The sequence below is a fragment of the Symphodus melops genome, assembly GCF_947650265.1.
Source record: "Symphodus melops genome assembly, chromosome: 16".
Classification (NCBI taxonomy): domain Eukaryota; kingdom Metazoa; phylum Chordata; class Actinopteri; order Labriformes; family Labridae; genus Symphodus; species Symphodus melops.
In genome coordinates this window covers 11,822,879-11,842,617 of record NC_136706.1, presented here as the reverse complement: position 1 = coordinate 11,842,617, position 19,739 = coordinate 11,822,879, and the positions used below count along the sequence as shown (strand labels likewise).

General features: G+C 44.6%; 1 protein-coding gene across 5 annotated transcripts in view; it reads right to left on the bottom strand.

The window, feature by feature from the left end:
- rimbp2a (RIMS binding protein 2a) overlaps positions 1–13,110 on the bottom strand; it is a 42,000-nt gene extending 28,890 nt beyond the window's left edge. For all 5 annotated transcript variants that reach the window (XM_079364529.1, XM_079364530.1, XM_079364531.1 and 2 more), the window contains exons 1-2: positions 11,137–13,110; positions 1,271–1,393 (exon numbers count right to left, since the gene is read on the bottom strand). In XM_079364529.1, coding sequence (XP_079220655.1) covers positions 1,271–1,393; positions 11,137–11,325 — 312 coding nt within the window. In that variant the 5' untranslated portion in view covers positions 11,326–13,110. The remainder of the gene's footprint in view (positions 1–1,270; positions 1,394–11,136) is intronic.
- Positions 13,111–19,739: the final 6,629 nt, after the last annotated feature.

Sequence of the window (19,739 nt, the reverse complement as noted above, 5' to 3'; positions counted from 1 at the left end):
AAGCAGAGGTGACTTTAACCCACATTCATTTATTGCAGCAGAAGGGGGCGACTTCACTGGTGTTAAAACATGTCTGTTTGAAACACAATGTATAAATAACCCACCTCTTCGCTATTTCGTTATCTTAGTACACATTTAAAAAAATAAATAAAAAAAAGGTTAATGGTCTCCATTGCTAATTTTAAGTGTCTTGAAGTGCAGTTTGATGCTCATTTTATGTTAATATTACAGTTAATCTAAGAAAAAAAAAAACAGCCGTGGCTGCCTTTGATTGATAGGTTGCTACTAATGTGGCCACCAACCAGGAGAAAGAGATTATAATGTGTAATCAACCCTACCATCAATATGAGTCACGTCTGGTTAAAACAAGATGGTAAATGTCAAACTAAAGTCTTTAAAACAGGGGATGACAAACCAATAAGACGTCACGGTGATTACGTCAGTCTGTGGTTTTCATTTCATACTGAAGAGCTAACCGCCTGGCTACTTTTTCTTCACACTTTTTGCAAAACGGGTTTATTTACGACAGCCTTTGTCAAAACAGATTCAGAAGAAAAACTCCATTGAGTGACGATTCAGGGACAGGATCTCATTGGCTGAATGGGTCTCAAATCAAATCTACTACGATCAAACTTGATGTAGTGAACTTTATTTACTATTATGTCTTGAAGGCTTTCATATCATGCTCTCTTCAGACACATCTTCTTTACCCCTCTGCTCCTCCCTCTCCTCCCTACTTCCCCCAACGCTCCTATTGTGAGTCACTAGCAGGGATATTGTAAGGTAGAGGCCGCGGCAAACTGTGATCGATTTCAAGTGACCAAAAGTATCGCAAACTCGTTATGGTTGTTACATGAAAATCTTTTCTGTTGGTTCTTGCCACTATACTCTGTTGTTAAGACCCTAGACACAACAAGATTGTGTACACAGCTTCCCTCGACACTCACAGTTGGTGAGGGATGGGCTCACTCGGAGGAAAAAAAGCCTCTGAGCCTCTAAGGTGAAACGTAAACAAACTGATGGAAGAGCAGACTAATCCATGTGAACACGGATCCCAAGAACAACAAATCCAGAGGGAGTTTTAATTCACTCACTTTTTAGGAAGCCATCAGTACTCCACAATACATTCACATTGGGTGTATTTGATTTTTGCTCTCTTAAAAGTCAGGATGTCACATATTGAAAAATGAAATAAAGGCACAGATGAAAATCAATCACAGATGAGAAAAACATAAACATAACATGCGAGGTGAAATGAAGCACACCTCACCTTTAGAACCTGTTCCAGGTTCTCCACTTTGCCTTGAAGCTGGCTCCTCTGCTGCTGGGCCACGTCTCTCTCCTGGCTCACTACAGCGAACGTCTGTCTCAGCTGGTCATAGTCTGATTGCACCTAAATGAGCAGAACGAGTCCAGATGCAAAAGGAGGGAAGGACAAGAAAACAACAAGAAGGAGAAAGGAGGTTAAGAGGATTATAAACATCATGGATGTAAAAGGCTGCATAAAAAAAGTAACAGAAAAACAAAACAAAGTGAGGAAACGGTGTTTGACTTGAAGTAGCTCAAAGTGTACCCATGACTCTGTTTTGTTTTGTTTTAAGACAAAACAAGCATGCACTTTTTATGATGTTTGTTCTTGCAGCAGACCTACTTTTTACTTTATGAATAGGGATTTTTTTTTTTTTTTTTTTTAACTGGAGGGTTGATTTGGAGTTCATAGTCTAAGGAGAAATTAATCAGCACATTTCCATTTAGCCTTGATGAGACAGAGCTGCTGACTGGAGCGTTCTGACTCTCCCTTCTTCATCAGTCAGAGGCCTCGAGCTAAGCTGGTTCCCTCTAAAAGGTGGCCTCACAGGATCGGAGCAGAATCGTCCCTCAGCCGAAACACCAGTGTAGAAAAGGCCCAAAGTTAGGGGTATGTCTGATGACCCGAGAAGTGAGCCTGCCCATGTGATGAGTCATAATATGCTAATTAGTGTCACCGCAGTATCAACAGGCAGACGAGAGAGCTTCGGTTGTGCCGTTTTAACTCTATAGAAGCTGTGTGTGCGTAAATGAAAGTGTGAGTATTTACCTCTTGTATAGTTATCACATTGTTACTCATGTTGATGTTGTTGGTTGATGTTGTTGGTTGAGTGAAAGTCGAAGCCTGCGTGCTCGCGGTATGATCGGTCCCGTTAATGATAGCTGATTGCATGCAGGCGAATTTACGTCCCTCTGCTCACTTGACTCTGTGCGTCAGTGTGAGATGTGTCATGTTGGAGGCATGTCCATTATACCCTTATTACGTCGTATTAAGACGGTTATGACTGAGCCGAAAGTGTTTAATGTCAATTGAGTATTGTTATTAATGTTGCGTTCCAACTACGCTAATTTGGTAACCGGATGTAGCAGCTCGTCTGCATGTTTCAAAATAAAAGCATCCTGGTTTTTGTAGTTAGAGGATTTGTATTGTATAGACTGAAATGTTAAAGAGGCCTGTACATTCTGTGTTTATGTTTGATAGTTTAAGTTAGTGTAAAGAGAAATGTGATTTATTATTACTGAATCGCTTGCTGTGTTATATTTCACTGATATTACTTTATATAGGTAAAGTCCTTTGTTATTCTGTATTATTGATACTGTATTTTGTTATTCTTTCTGTTTATAGAGACCACACACACACCCATTCACGTTCAAATGCATAACTGAAGCAACCAGTTACCACTATTTGTATGTGCTGCTTGGTTGGAAGTAAACAAAGCTGAACAGTGAAATCTCTCTCTGCCTGTCATTCATCATACTCCCTGGAACCGTGGCCTTAAGTGGTGTTCTGGCCGACACTTTGGATGTGAACCTAGTGATTAACACAGAACTAGCGCCCAGCCTGAACTATTTTCATTATCTCTACTACATTAATGGTCCTTCGAGCCGGATCACTGGGTTTACGTCAGAGATGGATCATTTTCCGGAGTATGATGCTCGTGGTGCACGCCCCAGACGTGACATTCGCCTCCCTGCACGCTATGCAGACTACGAGGTGGATCACATCAGTCAGAGACCCAGAGAGGAGGTGAAGACGCCAGAACAGGGGAATAGAGTAAGGAGCTCCCTAACCTCCCCTTATGACTCCCCGACACCTAGTCACCTGCCGAGGCGGGATGCTATTCTCCAGGAGATGGAGTTGAGCTATGAGAGTCTGGGCCAACGGCACATTCGTGAAAACGAGCCTGTCTCCCCACAGTTTTCAGAGGAAGAATCTAGGTACCGGTCACCAGATCACTTCACTCCCTTACCTCGCACGCTGCACCCCAGACGGCCATATGAGGATTATAGAGCAGAGTTAGAGGGCATTCGTCAGGAGAGACACACGATTCAGCAAACACAGAGACGCATGTCATCAGAGCTAGATGAGTTGAGAACACTGCGATCGGAAATGAGCCAACTAGTGGATGCTGTACGTAAAATGCAGACGCAATCTTCTGTTCATGTTCACAACTCAGAGTCAATGGTGAAGCCATCACAGCCACCGGCAGCAAGTGGATCTTATGATGGAGAAGAGGACGACTGGCCTGCACCGCCACCACAGTTAGCACAGGTACATGAAGTACCACCGCCTAGCAACCCACCCCAGCTGCATCGCCTTAATAGGAGACTAGAGGAGCTTTACGGTGTTAAGGAAGAGATGCCAACCCCAACCATTGACCATGTTGTGGGTCAACCACAACTCCCAAACTCAGCTCGTGATGTCCCTCCTGCAATGAGGCCACAGTATGATAATACCTACCCATCTCCCTGGTTCAAGCCTGTTCAGCCTCCACCACTGCCATACGGTGGTCCTATAGTTAGATCCAAGTTTACTGCAGCTTATGGTGGTCACAGGAGTGGGCTTGGATATAATTCAGTCCTGCCACAGCAGCACTCAAGCATGCCATGGTCACACCAACCGCCTACTGGACTACCTCAAGGAAGCAATCCAGAGCCAACTTACCATGGACCACGCCCAACAATTCCCAACTTCTCAAGTCGGGACCCTAGTGAGTTTGCACGGCTCAAGATCTCACTGGAGAACCTCCTACCACAGACTGCAACTGAGTTGTTTAAGTACCAGGTGTTGGTCGATCATCTACACCTAGAAGAGGCCAAGTTAATTGCTGATGCTTACCTCAACTCTCCGATGCCCTTCTCAGACACGATGGTTGCCCTGAATGACAAGTATGGCCAACCACATCAGATAGCGTTGAGGCGGATAGCTGCTGTGCTGGACGGCCCAGACATCAGACGTGGAGACCTTACTGCATTTGAGAAGTTTGCACTCCAGATTCAGTCACTTGTGGGAATGCTGAGAACATTAGGCCCCGATGGAGAAGTCGAATTACAGTGTGGCTCACATGTTGCTCGTCTGCTAAGTAAGCTGCCACCTGAACAGAGAGCAGAGTTTCGTCGCTGCATGTTTCATCAGGGCAGACGGTCCCACACCTTACTAGACCTTTCCGAATGGCTGAAATATGAGTCTTGGTGCCAGGACTCTGAAGGGCAGTTAGCGGTGAGAGGTGCTAGGGAGAAGCTGGGGGCAAAATCTGAAGGACGACAGGGCAAGCGATCCATCACTGTCCTCCACGGTGTGGAAGAAGCTGCCAGGACCCCTGTGGTCCCGGTGTCAGGTAGCTACTTTAAAGGAAACAAAAGCAGGCCATACTGTCCATTCTGCAACAATGAGGAGCACTACCTCAGTCAATGTATAGCAGTATCTAAGCTAACTAAAGAGCAGCTAACAGAATGGATAAAGAATAATAGAAGGTGTTGGCGCTGTGCACGGCCACACCAGGCGGCCCAGTGCAACTTGAAAAGGCCATGTAGTCTCTGCCAGGGGAAGCATCTCCAGGTGCTGCATGAGGTCAATGTGAGACCACCTAAGTCAGCGACAACACCCACGGTGGAGAACCACGGAACAAGGGCTACAACTGAGGTACTCTACCTAGACAGACCAAGGGAAGGCAGCCGAGTTCTTCTGAAAGTAGTCCGTGTCCGCATTCACCATGGTGACCGAACACTCAACACCTTTGCCATATTGGACGATGGTTCAGAGAGGACTATGCTGTTGCCAGATGCGGCGGAGAAGTTAGGTGTGCAGGGGACCCCAGAGGACCTACCTCTACGTACAATTAGACAGGATGTACAGACCCTCAGTGGTGAATCAGTGTCATTCACAGTCTCTTCTCCTGCAAAGCCAAAGACAAGGTTCAAGATTTCAGGTGCATTCACTTCTGCTCGCATCGGGCTAGCCGACCATACCTACCCCTTTAAGCAACTTCAGCAGAAGTACAAGCACCTTATTGGCCTTCCTATCCGTGACCTCACGAGAGTGGAGCCCTTGCTTCTCATAGGGAGTGACCACCCCCATCTCGTCACACCTATCGAACCCGTCAGGTTGGGACCTCCAGGAGGGCCTGCCGCCATTCACACTAGGCTGGGCTGGACACTTCAGGGCCCAGCTAGTGTAGTCTGCCACCTCAACCGACCACAGCAGTGCCTATTCACCACAGTAGCACCTCAGGTTAGTGAGCTGATGAAGCACGTAGAGAGACTATGGCAGGTTGATACTGTTCCATTCAGAAGTGAGAAGATAGTCACACGTTCAAGGCAGGACCAAGAGGCCATAAGTATCCTTGAGGCCAAAACCACCAGGGTAGAAGTTGATGGCATATTACGTTATGCCACCCCACTGCTCCGTCGAAAGGACATGCCGCTCCTTCAGGCCACTAAAGAGGCCGTCATCCCCAGTCTACGAAGTGTAGAAAGGCGATTGGCTAAAGACCCTGCCAAAGCTGAATCCTTCCGAGTTGAGATGGAGAAACTGATCAAGGCAGGCTCTGTCATCAAGTGTGGCCCTGAGGCACCAGTGGAGGAAGGCCAAGAGACATGGTATATCCCACACCATATGGTGAGCCATAATGGAAAGAATAGGCTGGTGTTCAACTGTTCCTATCAGTATCGAGGGCAGAACCTGAATGACTACCTGTTGCCTGGGCCAACCTTAGGAGCATCGCTTCTGGGAGTCCTGCTACGCTTTCGAGAGCATTCTGTGGCAATCAGTGGAGACATCAGAGGCATGTTCCACCAGGTTCGTCTCCTCCCAGAAGATCGTGCCCTGCTCAGATTCGTTTGGAGAGATGTCCGTCTAGCAGAGCCTCCTGCAGTGTACGAGTGGCAGGTGCTACCGTTTGGAACGACGTGTAGCCCCTGTTGTGCCACATTTGCCTTACAGCGCCATGTCACTGATAACAGCCAGCCAGATGACGAGGTGAGATTCTCAGTGGAGAAGTGTTTTTATGTGGACAATTGTCTCCAGAGTGTTCCAACCATCACCGAGGCGAGGTGCCTTGTCGACAAACTACGAGCCCTTCTAGCCTCTGGAGGGTTTGAACTGCGACAGTGGGCCAGCAATAGACCAGATGTGATAAGCCACCTGCCAGTAGAGAGCCGCTCTGCTAGTGTTGACCTATGGATGACTCAGAACAAGACAGAGGCCCCAGAATCCACTCTAGGGCTAAGCTGGCTCTTTAACGCTGATATCCTAGGCTACAAGCATCGTCGTGTAGAGTATGGTGTACCCACGATGCGCAACATCTACAAAGTGTTGGCGAGTCAATATGACCCCCTAGGATTCATATTACCCTACACTACCAGGGCAAAGATACTCGTCAGGCACCTTTGGGACAAGCACCGAGGATGGGATGATCCATTACTACCTCAGGAGCTTCTACAGCAGTGGGAGGCCTGGGAGGAAGAACTGCAGATCCTGTCTCAGGTCACCTTGCCCCGGCCATACTTGCCAAAGGAGGTGGACATCTCAGGTCTTCACAGGGAGGTACACATATTCTGCGACGCCTCGGAAGAAGCCTATGGTTCTGTAGCATACCTCCGGACTACTGACAGACAGGGTGGAACGTATATGTCATTCCTGATGGCCCGCTCTCGAGTCTCTCCAAAGCGACTTCACTCCATACCCCGATTGGAGCTCTGTGCTGCACTCACTGGTGCCCAGCTCTCACGGGTGCTGGAAAAGGAGCTCACAATCAACATCAATCAGACAATCCTCTGGTCTGACTCCACAACGGTGCTGACATGGCTGAAGTCTGAGTCCTGCCGATTTAAAGTCTTCGTCGGCACTCGCGTGGCCGAGATACAGGAGCTAACTGACAGGCACGCCTGGAGATACGTTGACTCAGCGAGGAACCCCGCCGATGACTTGACACGTGGGAAAACGCTGAAGGAGCTTGTCGAGCCCAACAGATGGAGCCAGGGACCCTCCTTTCTCCTGCTATCGCAAGACTCATGGCCAGAGGATCTCGCCGTGCCCCAAGCTGAGGATACCTCAGAGTTGCGTAAGTCTATCTTCTGCGGGGTCACTGTTGATGTATCGAGTCAGCCCACTCCAGACCCGAGTCATCACAGCTCTTGGAGAGAGCTGGTAGATGTGACAGTACAGGGGTTGCATGGGGCGGCCAACTCTAATGATAACCTCACTGCTGAAGACTACCGTCGAGCAGAGCAGTTGATTCTCCAGAGGGCTCAAATGGATAGTTTCCAGCAGGAGCACAGCCTATTGAAAGCTGGTAAGCCAGTCCCTAGAAGTAGTCGACTTCTCACTCTGTCTCCTGAACTGGATGAGAAGGACGGGCTCATCCGTGTTGGTGGACGACTCCGTCGAGCAGAAGACCTCGAACTGGCGGCTCTTCACCCAGTCATTCTAGATCCAGGTCATCAAGTAACTAAGCTCTTGATTCAGGACTTTGATCGCCGCCTCAGCCATCCAGGCCCAGAGCGGGTGTTCGCTGAGCTCCGACGATCGTTCTGGATCCTGCGAGGGCGTGAGGCTGTTCGGCGCCACCAGTATAGCTGTGCTGACTGCCAACGATGGAGGGCCAAACCCGCTGTACCAAAGATGTCGGACTTGCCAGCAGCTCGTCTGCGCTTATTCAAGCCAGTTTTCTATTCCACAGGGATGGACTGCTTCGGCCCATTCGAGGTCAAGGTGGGCAGGCGTCGGGAGAAGAGATGGGGGATCATCTTCAAGTGCCTCACTACCCGGGCAGTTCACCTGGACCTTCTTACGAGCATAGATACGGACGCTTTCCTGATGGCCCTCCGTCGATTCATTGCCCGCAGAGGAACGCCAGCAGAACTGTTCTCGGACCAGGGGACAAACTTTAAGGGAGGTGAGCGAGAACTCCATGAGACCTTCATGGGAATCTCTCCTGAACTACAAGAGCTCCTTGCACCACAAAAGATCGCCTTCCGCTTTAACCCCCCGGCGGCTCCCCACTTTGGAGGCGTGTGGGAGAGGGAGATACGTACAGTGAAGAGTGCCCTCTATGCCACAGTGGGTGCTCAGCCTGTCTCCGAGGAGGTGCTCATCACTGTGCTTACTGAGGTAGAAGGGATCCTCAACAGTAAGCCCTTGGGTTATGTCTCTTCAGATGCCAGAGACCCGGATCCAGTAACTCCGAATGTTCTTCTGATGGGGCGGCCAGATGGTTCTCTACCTCAGGTAGTCTACCCTGAGAACGAGCTCCTTAGCCGCCGCCGGTGGAAGCATTCGCAAGTCTTGGCAGACCACTTCTGGGCCCGTTTTATCCGCCTCTATCTACCAAGTCTTCAAGCTCGCCAGAAGTGGCAGGCTACTCCAGCTGACATTGCACCGGACTGCGTGGTGATGATTGCTGATCCACAGTTTCCCAGAGCTCTATGGCCAATCGGAAGGGTTGTCAAGACTCATCCCAGCCCTGACGGGCGCATCAGGTCTGCTGACGTAAAAGTAAAGGAGAGAGTGTACACCCGGCCAGTAGCCAGACTGGTGGTGCTTCCCGCACTTCCTTCAGGAGAAGAGGTGGATGATTCCACCACCGCAAATTCAACTTAACCATTGAACTTTGTTGCCTTTATTGATGAGCAAATGTTTACATTTGGGGGCGGCTGTAGAAAAGGCCCAAAGTTAGGGGTATGTCTGATGACCCGAGAAGTGAGCCTGCCCATGTGATGAGTCATAATATGCTAATTAGTGTCACCGCAGTATCAACAGGCAGACGAGAGAGCTTCGGTTGTGCCGTTTTAACTCTATAGAAGCTGTGTGTGCGTAAATGAAAGTGTGAGTATTTACCTCTTGTATAGTTATCACATTGTTACTCATGTTGATGTTGTTGGTTGATGTTGTTGGTTGAGTGAAAGTCGAAGCCTGCGTGCTCGCGGTATGATCGGTCCCGTTAATGATAGCTGATTGCATGCAGGCGAATTTACGTCCCTCTGCTCACTTGACTCTGTGCGTCAGTGTGAGATGTGTCATGTTGGAGGCATGTCCATTATACCCTTATTACGTCGTATTAAGACGGTTATGACTGAGCCGAAAGTGTTTAATGTCAATTGAGTATTGTTATTAATGTTGCGTTCCAACTACGCTAATTTGGTAACCGGATGTAGCAGCTCGTCTGCATGTTTCAAAATAAAAGCATCCTGGTTTTTGTAGTTAGAGGATTTGTATTGTATAGACTGAAATGTTAAAGAGGCCTGTACATTCTGTGTTTATGTTTGATAGTTTAAGTTAGTGTAAAGAGAAATGTGATTTATTATTACTGAATCGCTTGCTGTGTTATATTTCACTGATATTACTTTATATAGGTAAAGTCCTTTGTTATTCTGTATTATTGATACTGTATTTTGTTATTCTTTCTGTTTATAGAGACCACACACACACCCATTCACGTTCAAATGCATAACTGAAGCAACCAGTTACCACTATTTGTATGTGCTGCTTGGTTGGAAGTAAACAAAGCTGAACAGTGAAATCTCTCTCTGCCTGTCATTCATCATACTCCCTGGAACCGTGGCCTTAAGTGGTGTTCTGGCCGACACTTTGGATGTGAACCTAGTGATTAACACAGAACTAGCGCCCAGCCTGAACTATTTTCATTATCTCTACTACAACCAGTCATCTCGTTAATTAACGGAAAGTGATGAGCGCACAAAAAGATAAGCTAGCTACTGCAAAGTGAACAGGGCGGTTACAGAGGAACATTAGTTCATTCATATTGAAGAATTTATCACTGAAGCTGGAGTCTGTCACACTTGTGCCAGATGAGCTTGACTCACATGAGAATTATGAACAGTATTACGTAAGCATAAAACCATATAACCTCTCAAACTACAGCACAGGGAAGTAAACATACAGCGCAATACAAGCCCTACAAAAAAAAAAAATCAGCACTATTTAAAAGCCCATTATTGAATTTATGTTGCCTTAAAACCATCATGAGATACTGATTATTTTTTCTTTACGAGAAAGTATAATTTCTTTACTTATTAATGTTCTTGTTTCTTTTCCCCCTCTGGTTGTCTCTCTCCTTCTCGCTCTTTTTCTCCTTCATTCTCTCTCTGCATAGACCGCTACTGTACACGCCCCCTGTGTCTTTGTCATGACTGGCCCCCTTACAAGGCGGTCACACTTTCTCCACACTGTACGCCTGGCAGGATCGGCCTACACTTTTTTTTTTTGCCCCACTCTCTTTTCATCCCTGTGCCCACCTTGTCACTGCACAGATGGCATCTTTTTTGTGTTACACGCTGGAGCGAAAAGCTCCAGAGCAGAGTCTCTGGACATGTGTCAAATCTGCCCCCTCTGTGAGAGTAACTATTAGCGCCAGGGTAGCTAATCGCCTACCATCGCAGACTGTCTCCGCCGGGACGCGCGCACATGTGTGTGCGTGTTTATGTGTGCATGTGGTGAAGTAGGAGACTCAAGCTGACCAATAAAGACACAGTAACAGGAAACACACACAGTAACTAGATGTGTGTGCATAAAAAAACACAACATAAGTACAACATGTACACATCCACTGTGTTTGAAGGAGCAATATGAAGAATATACTATAGAAAACAAGGCTGCAGGCGTATTGATCTGTAGAGATAAAATCCACCAAACGAGCGATGTAACAGCCATTTATAAGACACTGTGCATGTCCTGTGTAGCCCCTTTATCACCAGTAGTGCAAAATGCAATTGATTGGTCCATTGATCATGGTCTGGTTGACCAATGATCATCATTCTGTGTGTCCTTGCAATGCATGCCGGTACGCTGCGTGTCACAGCGCGCCCTACCTGGTCATACTTGGATGCCTTCAGGTGATGGTTGATCAGCTCAAGGTTCAGACGGTTTTTCTCCTGCAGGGCAGCATGGAGCTTCGCCTTCTGGACAGGAGATGGGAGAGGAAAAAGGAGCTTCAGTGTTTTTACATCGTTCAACGTCATCTCCCCTCTTTTTCCGGAGACTCGACTGTCTCTCTGCATCACGTACGAAAGCGACTCAGCGTAAACTCCATCTTAAAACTATTGCATAAGAGACAGATGAAAGACTCAGGTTCAGCGCCGATCCCTCCCTCCCTCCCTTCCTCCCTTTTTCCCCGTGTGCAAGTGTGTGCGTGGCTAAGCCTTCCTCTAAGATGCTGTCTGGAGGAAAGAACCCACAGCTGCATACAGCCACCCTTCATTTGGTATGTTGCATTAAGAATAGAGGATGGGGTGCAAAGGATGGGAAGACGGTGATAAGAAGAAAGAGGAAGAGGACTGGGATGGGAGGAGGGGATGCTGGGACATAGAGGAAGAATATGCGGATAAGATGAAAGGACGAAACAAGGAAGTTGAAGGCTGAATAAAGAAACTGAGTGCATAATGTCAGCTCAAGATTAAGTTGCGAAACCACGTAAAAGGGATTGCGAAGAGAGGTTCGCACGATCCCTCCGTTCTCTCCACAACCTGGATTCACATTCAGAAGTTGTCATGCTGCTGGTGCTGCAGGTACTCAAGCATTACATAATTACGCCAGACTCAAACTAGGCCAATGCTTTCTTCCTATCACAGCTCTGAGCGTTCAAGAGTGATCTCACTGCGACTGGTCATATCCATGCTCATATGCTGAGCTCATACAGCGCTGGCTGCCCTTCTCAGCATCCTGACTATAATATGTGGATGAGTAATTAATAACAGCGGTCGGGCTTTTTTTCCCTCTCTTTTCTAAAACAAACGGCAACAGGAGGAGTTGATCACAGCTTTTGTTTTCATGGCACGTCTAGCAGGAGAAGATGTTCCTTTGAAGTACAGCACGGTTTTGTTTCAACATGTCTAACTGATCTAAAAATATTGCCCTGAAATGAAAATATGTAGATTCATCGACTGCAGGAGGATTTTGTCGCGATAATATGTGTGCAGATGCATTCTCCATCTCAGAAAAGACAGCTGTCCGTGTTGCTTTATTCTGCAAAAATGACTTGAGTCGCGGCATGTGAGTTGAAAAAGAGGACCTTTTTATTGTATCGGCACCAGTTTGTGCACAAGACCAGATAGTGTAGCTCAGAGGTTTGAGCTCGAATTGATCAGAACAAAACAAGGAAACCAATAAAAAAAAGAGAGGGGGGAAAGAGAGAGAGAGAGAAAGACAGAGCGAAGGGGCCGGTCAGGTTCATCCGTCTCTTCGCGTGTGCAGGCAGAGAGACAGCCAGGGCTGTCGCAGGAAGACACAATCAAAGCGAGACACAGATCGAGAACAGACAAGGACAGGAAGACGTCGAGGCTGGTGAGAGAGTTCACTTGCTGCTCTTATTGTGTAACGCTGCCGCTGCATCACATCACTGCAGACTACAGAGCAGATAGTGCACTGAACCGCACCTAGCTACAGTAGCAGCCAGCAATGATCTCCCGCCACTGTCTGCTAATTACGGAGACGTGGCTCTGTCGAGAGGTGTCAGCCGAAGACTCTCTCTGTGCGGACGCCCACCGGGACATGGCCGTGTTGTCGGAACCATGAGGAAGTTAAAAGAAATGAGGGATTGAGCTCAAATTTGAGAGTTGTGATGAGGCTGAAGGAGCACAATAGAGAAGACGTATAAAGGAAATAAATGACCTTTTTAAAGGCTTCTTTTTATGGGCCTCGGGAATGATGTCTGCTTCTCTGCTTCCTCCCACTTCCAGTGAATCACACATTCACAGCTCTGCTTAACACTCTGTAACATTGTGTAAACAGTGCTGCAAAGCCAGGACACACACACACACACACGCACGCGCACACGCACACGCACACACACACACACAATGCTATGCCAATTTCATCTTCAATATGTGCAAATAAACATGTAAATCTGCTTCAAATATATATAAAAGGATATGTTAATTAGGTGTTCTCTTAAAGGAAAAAGGAGCTCAACATGGGATTAACAGTCCTCCGATGACATCTGTGCAGATCCCCGTTGGAGTGTAAGTGTGGCGTGTGTGTTTCTGTGTGTATTGGAGAATCTGCGCGTGGTTGTGAAATAGGAGATCCATATGTGCGTGCAGAAAGAGAGTGGACAGGCTTGGAGAAGGAACCTCAGCACTTCTGATGACTAATTCAGTTTGACAACTTCTTTCTTCCCTTCCCCTCTGTATTTTCTATCCATCTATCGCTGTCTCCCCCCCCCCACACACACACACACACACAGTTACACACACTATAGTCGTTGTACTTTACCTTCCATCAACATCCGCGTCATCAATCTCTCACCAAAGCCTACTAATTTAGCTCCCAGCCCTAAATCTGCTCCGCTCACTGTGGCCAGTCTCTCACTGGGCTTTACAGTCCCAGAATGAATTGTGCGTTCATGAGCAGCTTCGATGTCTACACAAGTATTACTTTTATGTCATTTTCTGTATGAGTTATCCATAATCCTGAAAAGGTTTCATGGGGTGGCGTGCCACACATACAGAGGCTGAAGTCCTTATCTCAGCGGTCATGGGTTCTGACCTCTGCCCTTTGCTGCACCGTCTCTCTTCAGCCGAAACGATAACGTTGAAAAACGGTCAAGTGGAATCTTTTATTTATTTATTTATTTTTTCAAGTGAAGTACTTTAATGACAATAAACATTTCTACAACTTGCTAAACTTGAGCTAGCCTTAAAGGCCTATTTTAATATTAGGGTTTTTGGCTGGAATGGCATGGAAGTTACATAACACTGATACCACTCACATACCACTCTTCACATAAAAAGAAAGGTATGTTTTTATTTTTTTTTAGTGTAGCATTCACACTGGAAACAGGCGGACACACTTCTTCCTGTTAGTCTGTTGTAGTGTGGCTTTATAATTCTATGTGTGTGAGTATGGAATAAAACACTTGACACAGAAAGCTGCGTTCATAAGTGAATTTAGAGGTCCTGGTAAGTAAATGCTTTTCAAGACTCAAATAAACTAACCATAGAATGACTGTGACTCCATAGAGATAGAAGAGTGCAAACAATCTTTTATAACAAGAATCACACAGGAAGTAAATCTGGTGACTGCCAACAACGGAAAATAACTTTCTACACACAATACATGGATGTGCCAGAAAGCTACCTTCATAAATAAGTTGATTACATATAATTAAATTCTCTCTAAAGAATTGTGGTACCCCGTCTGTCCCACAGACACTTTTTAGGACGAGTGGTGATTTGTGTTTTTGAGGCCATAGCATCCTAATGTTGTTAGCTCTGTGAGCTAACAACATTATGTTTAGAAAGGCTCCACCCAGTGTACCTATTGATCTATGTTTTATCTTCAACTACTCATTTGTTAATGTTTTTTTATTTTAATGTATGTTGTATTTTGTTGATGTAAAGCACTTGGTGACCGTTGTCTGCTTAAAGTGTACTTCCTTACTCACTTACTTTACGTTGTTTCTTTGCTCTTTATACCTTCTGAACATGTTTCAGAAGAGGAAACACTATTTCTTTTAGCCTTCAGCCTTTATGTGGTAAAGAAAACTTCAACTTAAAAAAAAAAGTTTTTGTTTTTTTTGATCATAGGGGCTTATGATCAGCCCGTAGATAAAAGAAGGATACAGATGTTGGTGAAGTTCAAGCAGAAAGACTGGTTATATTCTCTCACACAATCATTCATTCATTCATTTTTCAGTTTTTCAAAAACCCACTTTTCATTCTATCCTGTATTCTTCTATCACCACCACCACCACCAGTGTCTAGACTGGATGACTTTGGATAACTCCAAAGAAATTGCACAAATTCATGTTGTCCGAAACTGTTAAATAAATCATTGTCACCTCTTATTTAAGTCTCTCCTGATTGAAATAAAGTTTTTAAATGAACTGTCATGAGACTCTCTTTAGATCAAACTCTCTCACTCCAAAAATGTTCAATACATGCTCTGTCACGTCATGGACCGTGCTTTCACCTTTTACCCGCCAGAACATCACTCTTCAAGTTTTCTCACAGATAAGACAAGGATAAATGTTACTATGTGGGTCTGAATGAGCAGGTGTGTCAATGTTTTTGGTAAGACCTTGGCTGAGAGTGAGTTTTCAGATAACCCAGGCATCTTCACTTTTCATTTCAACAGGAAAAAAAAGTGTTCTCATGCCGAGGCAAATTTGAAAAGAAGAGGCTGAACTCTAGCAGAAATAACACGATTATGACATATCAGAGTTAGGCTATGCTTCTGGTTATTGTACAATCATGTGTTACTGCCTCAGCGAGTCTGAAAAAGGCTGCTGCGTCATCTCCTCTGACATATAACCTCTTCTGATTGATCGTGTCCAAACCAGACCAGGAAGTTACGCTGATTAGACCAAAAAGACGTCAGACTGTTAAAAAATGTGCATTTTGTTTTCCAAGTAGTTCCCACTTGATTATCTTATGATGAAGAGCTTAGCAGAGAGTATTTAATTTGAAATACTCACTGGATGAACTGACAGATATTCATACAGATTCTAATTGGGTTGGGTATGAATGGTAACAATGTTAAAGTAATTCCCTCTCTTCATTATAGAGCACACCCAGCTTTGTTTAATCAATGCAAATGTGCTTCTTCTCTCTGTATGTCTGTATTTGGTAGTGAGGGCTTCAATCCTGGACATGCTCTATTTCACAGTGAGACAGGTTTTAAATGTATTTAAGAAATTGGGATGCTTTAGAAATGGGGCTGTGCCATTTCTGAATAAAACAGCCGTTAATAGAAATTAATTGGAACATTCAAATCTTGCCAACAGAAAATTGCATTGGCAGGATTTCGGATCAGCTTAATGTGGAGCTAGAAGTAGTGGGGATAGAAGTAACACAAACTCCCGCAATGTGCTATTTGAGTAAGAATGAGCGAGTATCTGTAGCAGTTAAACCCGGAGAAGCTATAATTGATGGAGGATGAAAAGCATGGCTGCAGAGATTTCTACGATGCTGACTCTAAATGGGATTCTCGGAGGTAGAGGATTGCTACTGGGGATTGTCATTAATCAGACGTCCTGGTGGAAACACTTTGTTCCACTTGGAGAAGACACTAACGACATGTGCTGACTTCAGTGGTAGCACCGGTAAAGTACAAGACACGTAGCATGTGTTCATTTAGTTGAAGAATTGAACAGAGCTTTTATATATAGTAGTATATAAAGAATCATCAGCTTTCCATCATACTATGTCATCTTTTTATTGTTTAAAGTTTTTGTTTTATTATTGTGTCACACATACATTTACAGTATATGCTTACATGACACCATGGTTTGAAACGTTCCAGGATCAGTACAGACAGACAGACAGACAGACAGACAGACAGACAGACAGACAGACAGACAGACAGACAGGCACATTATTGCTCCTGAGGGAAATTCAAGAAAAAGAGGAAAAAATGCAAGACAAACCCTAATTAAACAGAACGTTCTTTCTTCTTTACCAAGCTTTTGAGGCTACATTATAGAACTTAAACACACTGAACTTAAATAGCCGTTCCAGTTTTTGCACATCTGCTGACGCCAATTTTTCAGGTTTTTGACAAGCCAATTCATGAAACAATAATTCTTGTATTTTGTGTAATGCTAAAGAAAATGGGACTCCGTTTCCACTTGATCCAAACCACACATCTCACAAAGTCTGTTTTCTTCTGGAATATGTTTTAATCAACCAACTTCAATGGCCAGAGGAAGAATGCAAATTAATTCACAATAAAGAAATTGTGCAACCTTTGGCTTCTACATAAATTCAAGCAAAAAATTATGTTTTGAAAGAAAATAATGTTCTAAAAACATTTTTCTTTGTACTTTAACAAGACTTTATCTGTCATGAAGTTGTCATTAGAGCACAGATGATTCATTATTTCAAGTTTAACTACATCAAATAACTAAAGTTTGTAATAGAGAACATAGAAACAATTACCTTGTACCTCTTCTATTCTCACCCCAAACATAAAACCTCATCTGATTCCTGTTTATCTTTGTAGGCCATATAAAGTACAGCCTGTTTATTTATTTTGTGTACTGATCCTCAAACAGAGACTTCACAGTTCTGAATGAAGTTGTCACAATCTTATACTGCAGCCTAATATTATAAACAGATAAATCCCTCAACTGAAAATCTGCTCATTGGTTTAATAGGACATCTGCAATATATGTGTGCATGAAAACAACTGTCTGTTGTCTGCCAAGCTGTCTGTTCAGCACTGTATAATGTCTGGAGCATTCAGGACCACGGACAGCTCTTCAGCTGCAGACAAACGCTGTTAAGACTGGAGCATGGAAGGAACATCCTGGCTTCACCTCATGTGATTTAAAAGAAAAGAAAACTGGTGGTTTGGCATGCTGGGTCACATTTCAGATATCTACGCTGAATGATAACAAATAACTTCTTTGTGTGCGTTTGTCGCCATCATCGATCTGTTCATTTGTTTTACACAAAAGACCTAATAGTTCAACAGATCAAAGACAACTTTTACAAGGAAAGGCAGAAAGAAAGAATTGTGCAGGTCAGGTTAGAAACCCAAAGAGGACTTAAAATAAAGATCTTTTTGTAGAGAATAATTTTTTAAAGTTGCCGCTACAAAATAAAGGGATTTTATTTTTTACCGCTTTTTTTCTCCTATACTACGCTAGAGCAATCTATTTTGTTCCTCACGCTCACCATCAAGAAGTTGCACACACTCCAATGATTTATTACATGACACAAAGCCGTGCAAGATACTCTTTGACAAAGCCCTTCACACAAGTAAAACAGTACAAAGCATGGAAGAGATACAAAGAGGACTTGAAGCTTGGATAAATAGATATGAAATATCAATAAAATCAACTCTGCAAATGTGTCATGAGGGAGGATTACATTGTAATATCAAACAGTAATTAAGTTTTGAGCAGAAACTGCAGGCTTTAAAGGGGGCATATTATGAAAAATCTACAAATCCAGTGTTTTTGTACATATATTTGAGTCTCTACCGACCCACAAAATGTGAAATATATCCTTCCAGTCCTTTTGTATGTGGTCTTACAGCACAGATAAAAATGCTCAATTTCAAATTTGCTCTCCTTGTGATGTCACAGTGGGATTCTAGTGAAAAAAGGTATATTCACCAGCCAGCTCCAGATTTAAAAAGACACACACACACACACACACACCAAGAGGGAGCGTTCTGAAAGAGCTGGTTTAAACGGGGACACACAATCTTTTTTTTTTTATTCAAAAGCCATGTCTTAAAAAAATGGCGTGCAGTATTATGAGTATTGTTAATGGACTTAAACACACAGGAACATTTGACTAAAACCACTTTAGAATATAATGTATGCGAAAGAGGACACACTTTCAAGGTTGATGTTCACTTAAGTGCAGCTGTACATTTGGCACTGTACATCCCCACTTAAGGAAGTGCTCAAAAATGAGGGACATTTTACAGATTTATTATGGAGCAGGAGCAAGGTCTTCACTGCGGCATTGAATATGATATGGAACACAGGCTGCCCTCTGATGGGCAGAGGGTGCGGCTTTCTGTCGCACATAATCTCCCACCAAACATCAGCTTCTGTGGCCACCTGTTGAGGTTTTGGGATCAATCGAAACAAAGCTGTAAACACTGTGACTTCCATCAAGTGCAGAACACCTGAAGAACTCACAGTGATATGAAGAAACCTACTCTAAGATTTAAGTCATAGGACGAGAGAGGTGAACGACATGCGGGAAAGGAGCCTCAGGCCGGACACGAACCGGGGCCGTTCGCCTGGAGGATTAAAGCCTCTGTACATGATGCGTGCAAACCGACCACCAGGCCACCAGCTCCCCTGCAACCTTTTCCTTTCTATGCGCTTATTATGAAGAGCAGTTCAGCGTGACTCTTACCAAAATGTCATCAATAGATTATTCATCAACCTGCACTCCAAAGATTCCCCTTCTATGTGTCAACACGTTATCAGCTGACATTCATCCAACCTATGCCACCTATGTGTCTCTACAGGTGCCTCATTCATAAGTCATAGATATGTTACAAATCTATTTTTGTTGAACGTGTGCGTGTGGGCGTGGGCTTCGCTTTCTGTGTGTCACAGTCACTAGACCCGCAAGGCCATTTCAAATACGTACGTAGAAACTATGGACCCAGATGGCAGAGGGTAACGCTGATATAGCGGAAGATGAGCTGGAAGTTTGTGTGTCTGTGTATCTCTGTACGCATGCAACCATGAATGAGTTGCGTAACCAGCATCTCTAGGCATACATTAGCCTTAGGCTCTTGCACAATCACAGCTTTCCAATCCTTCTGATTTAGAAATTCCTAATGTGTCGGGAATCCTGCACAACCCATTATCAACATACATAAGAACTGTATCGAGCTAAAAGCATGCAATTGCATGATAATTCATGTACTTACAACTGAAGGGAAACCCTGTTGCTTATGCAAATGTAAATAAAGATTTTTTATATATATGTTGTGATAA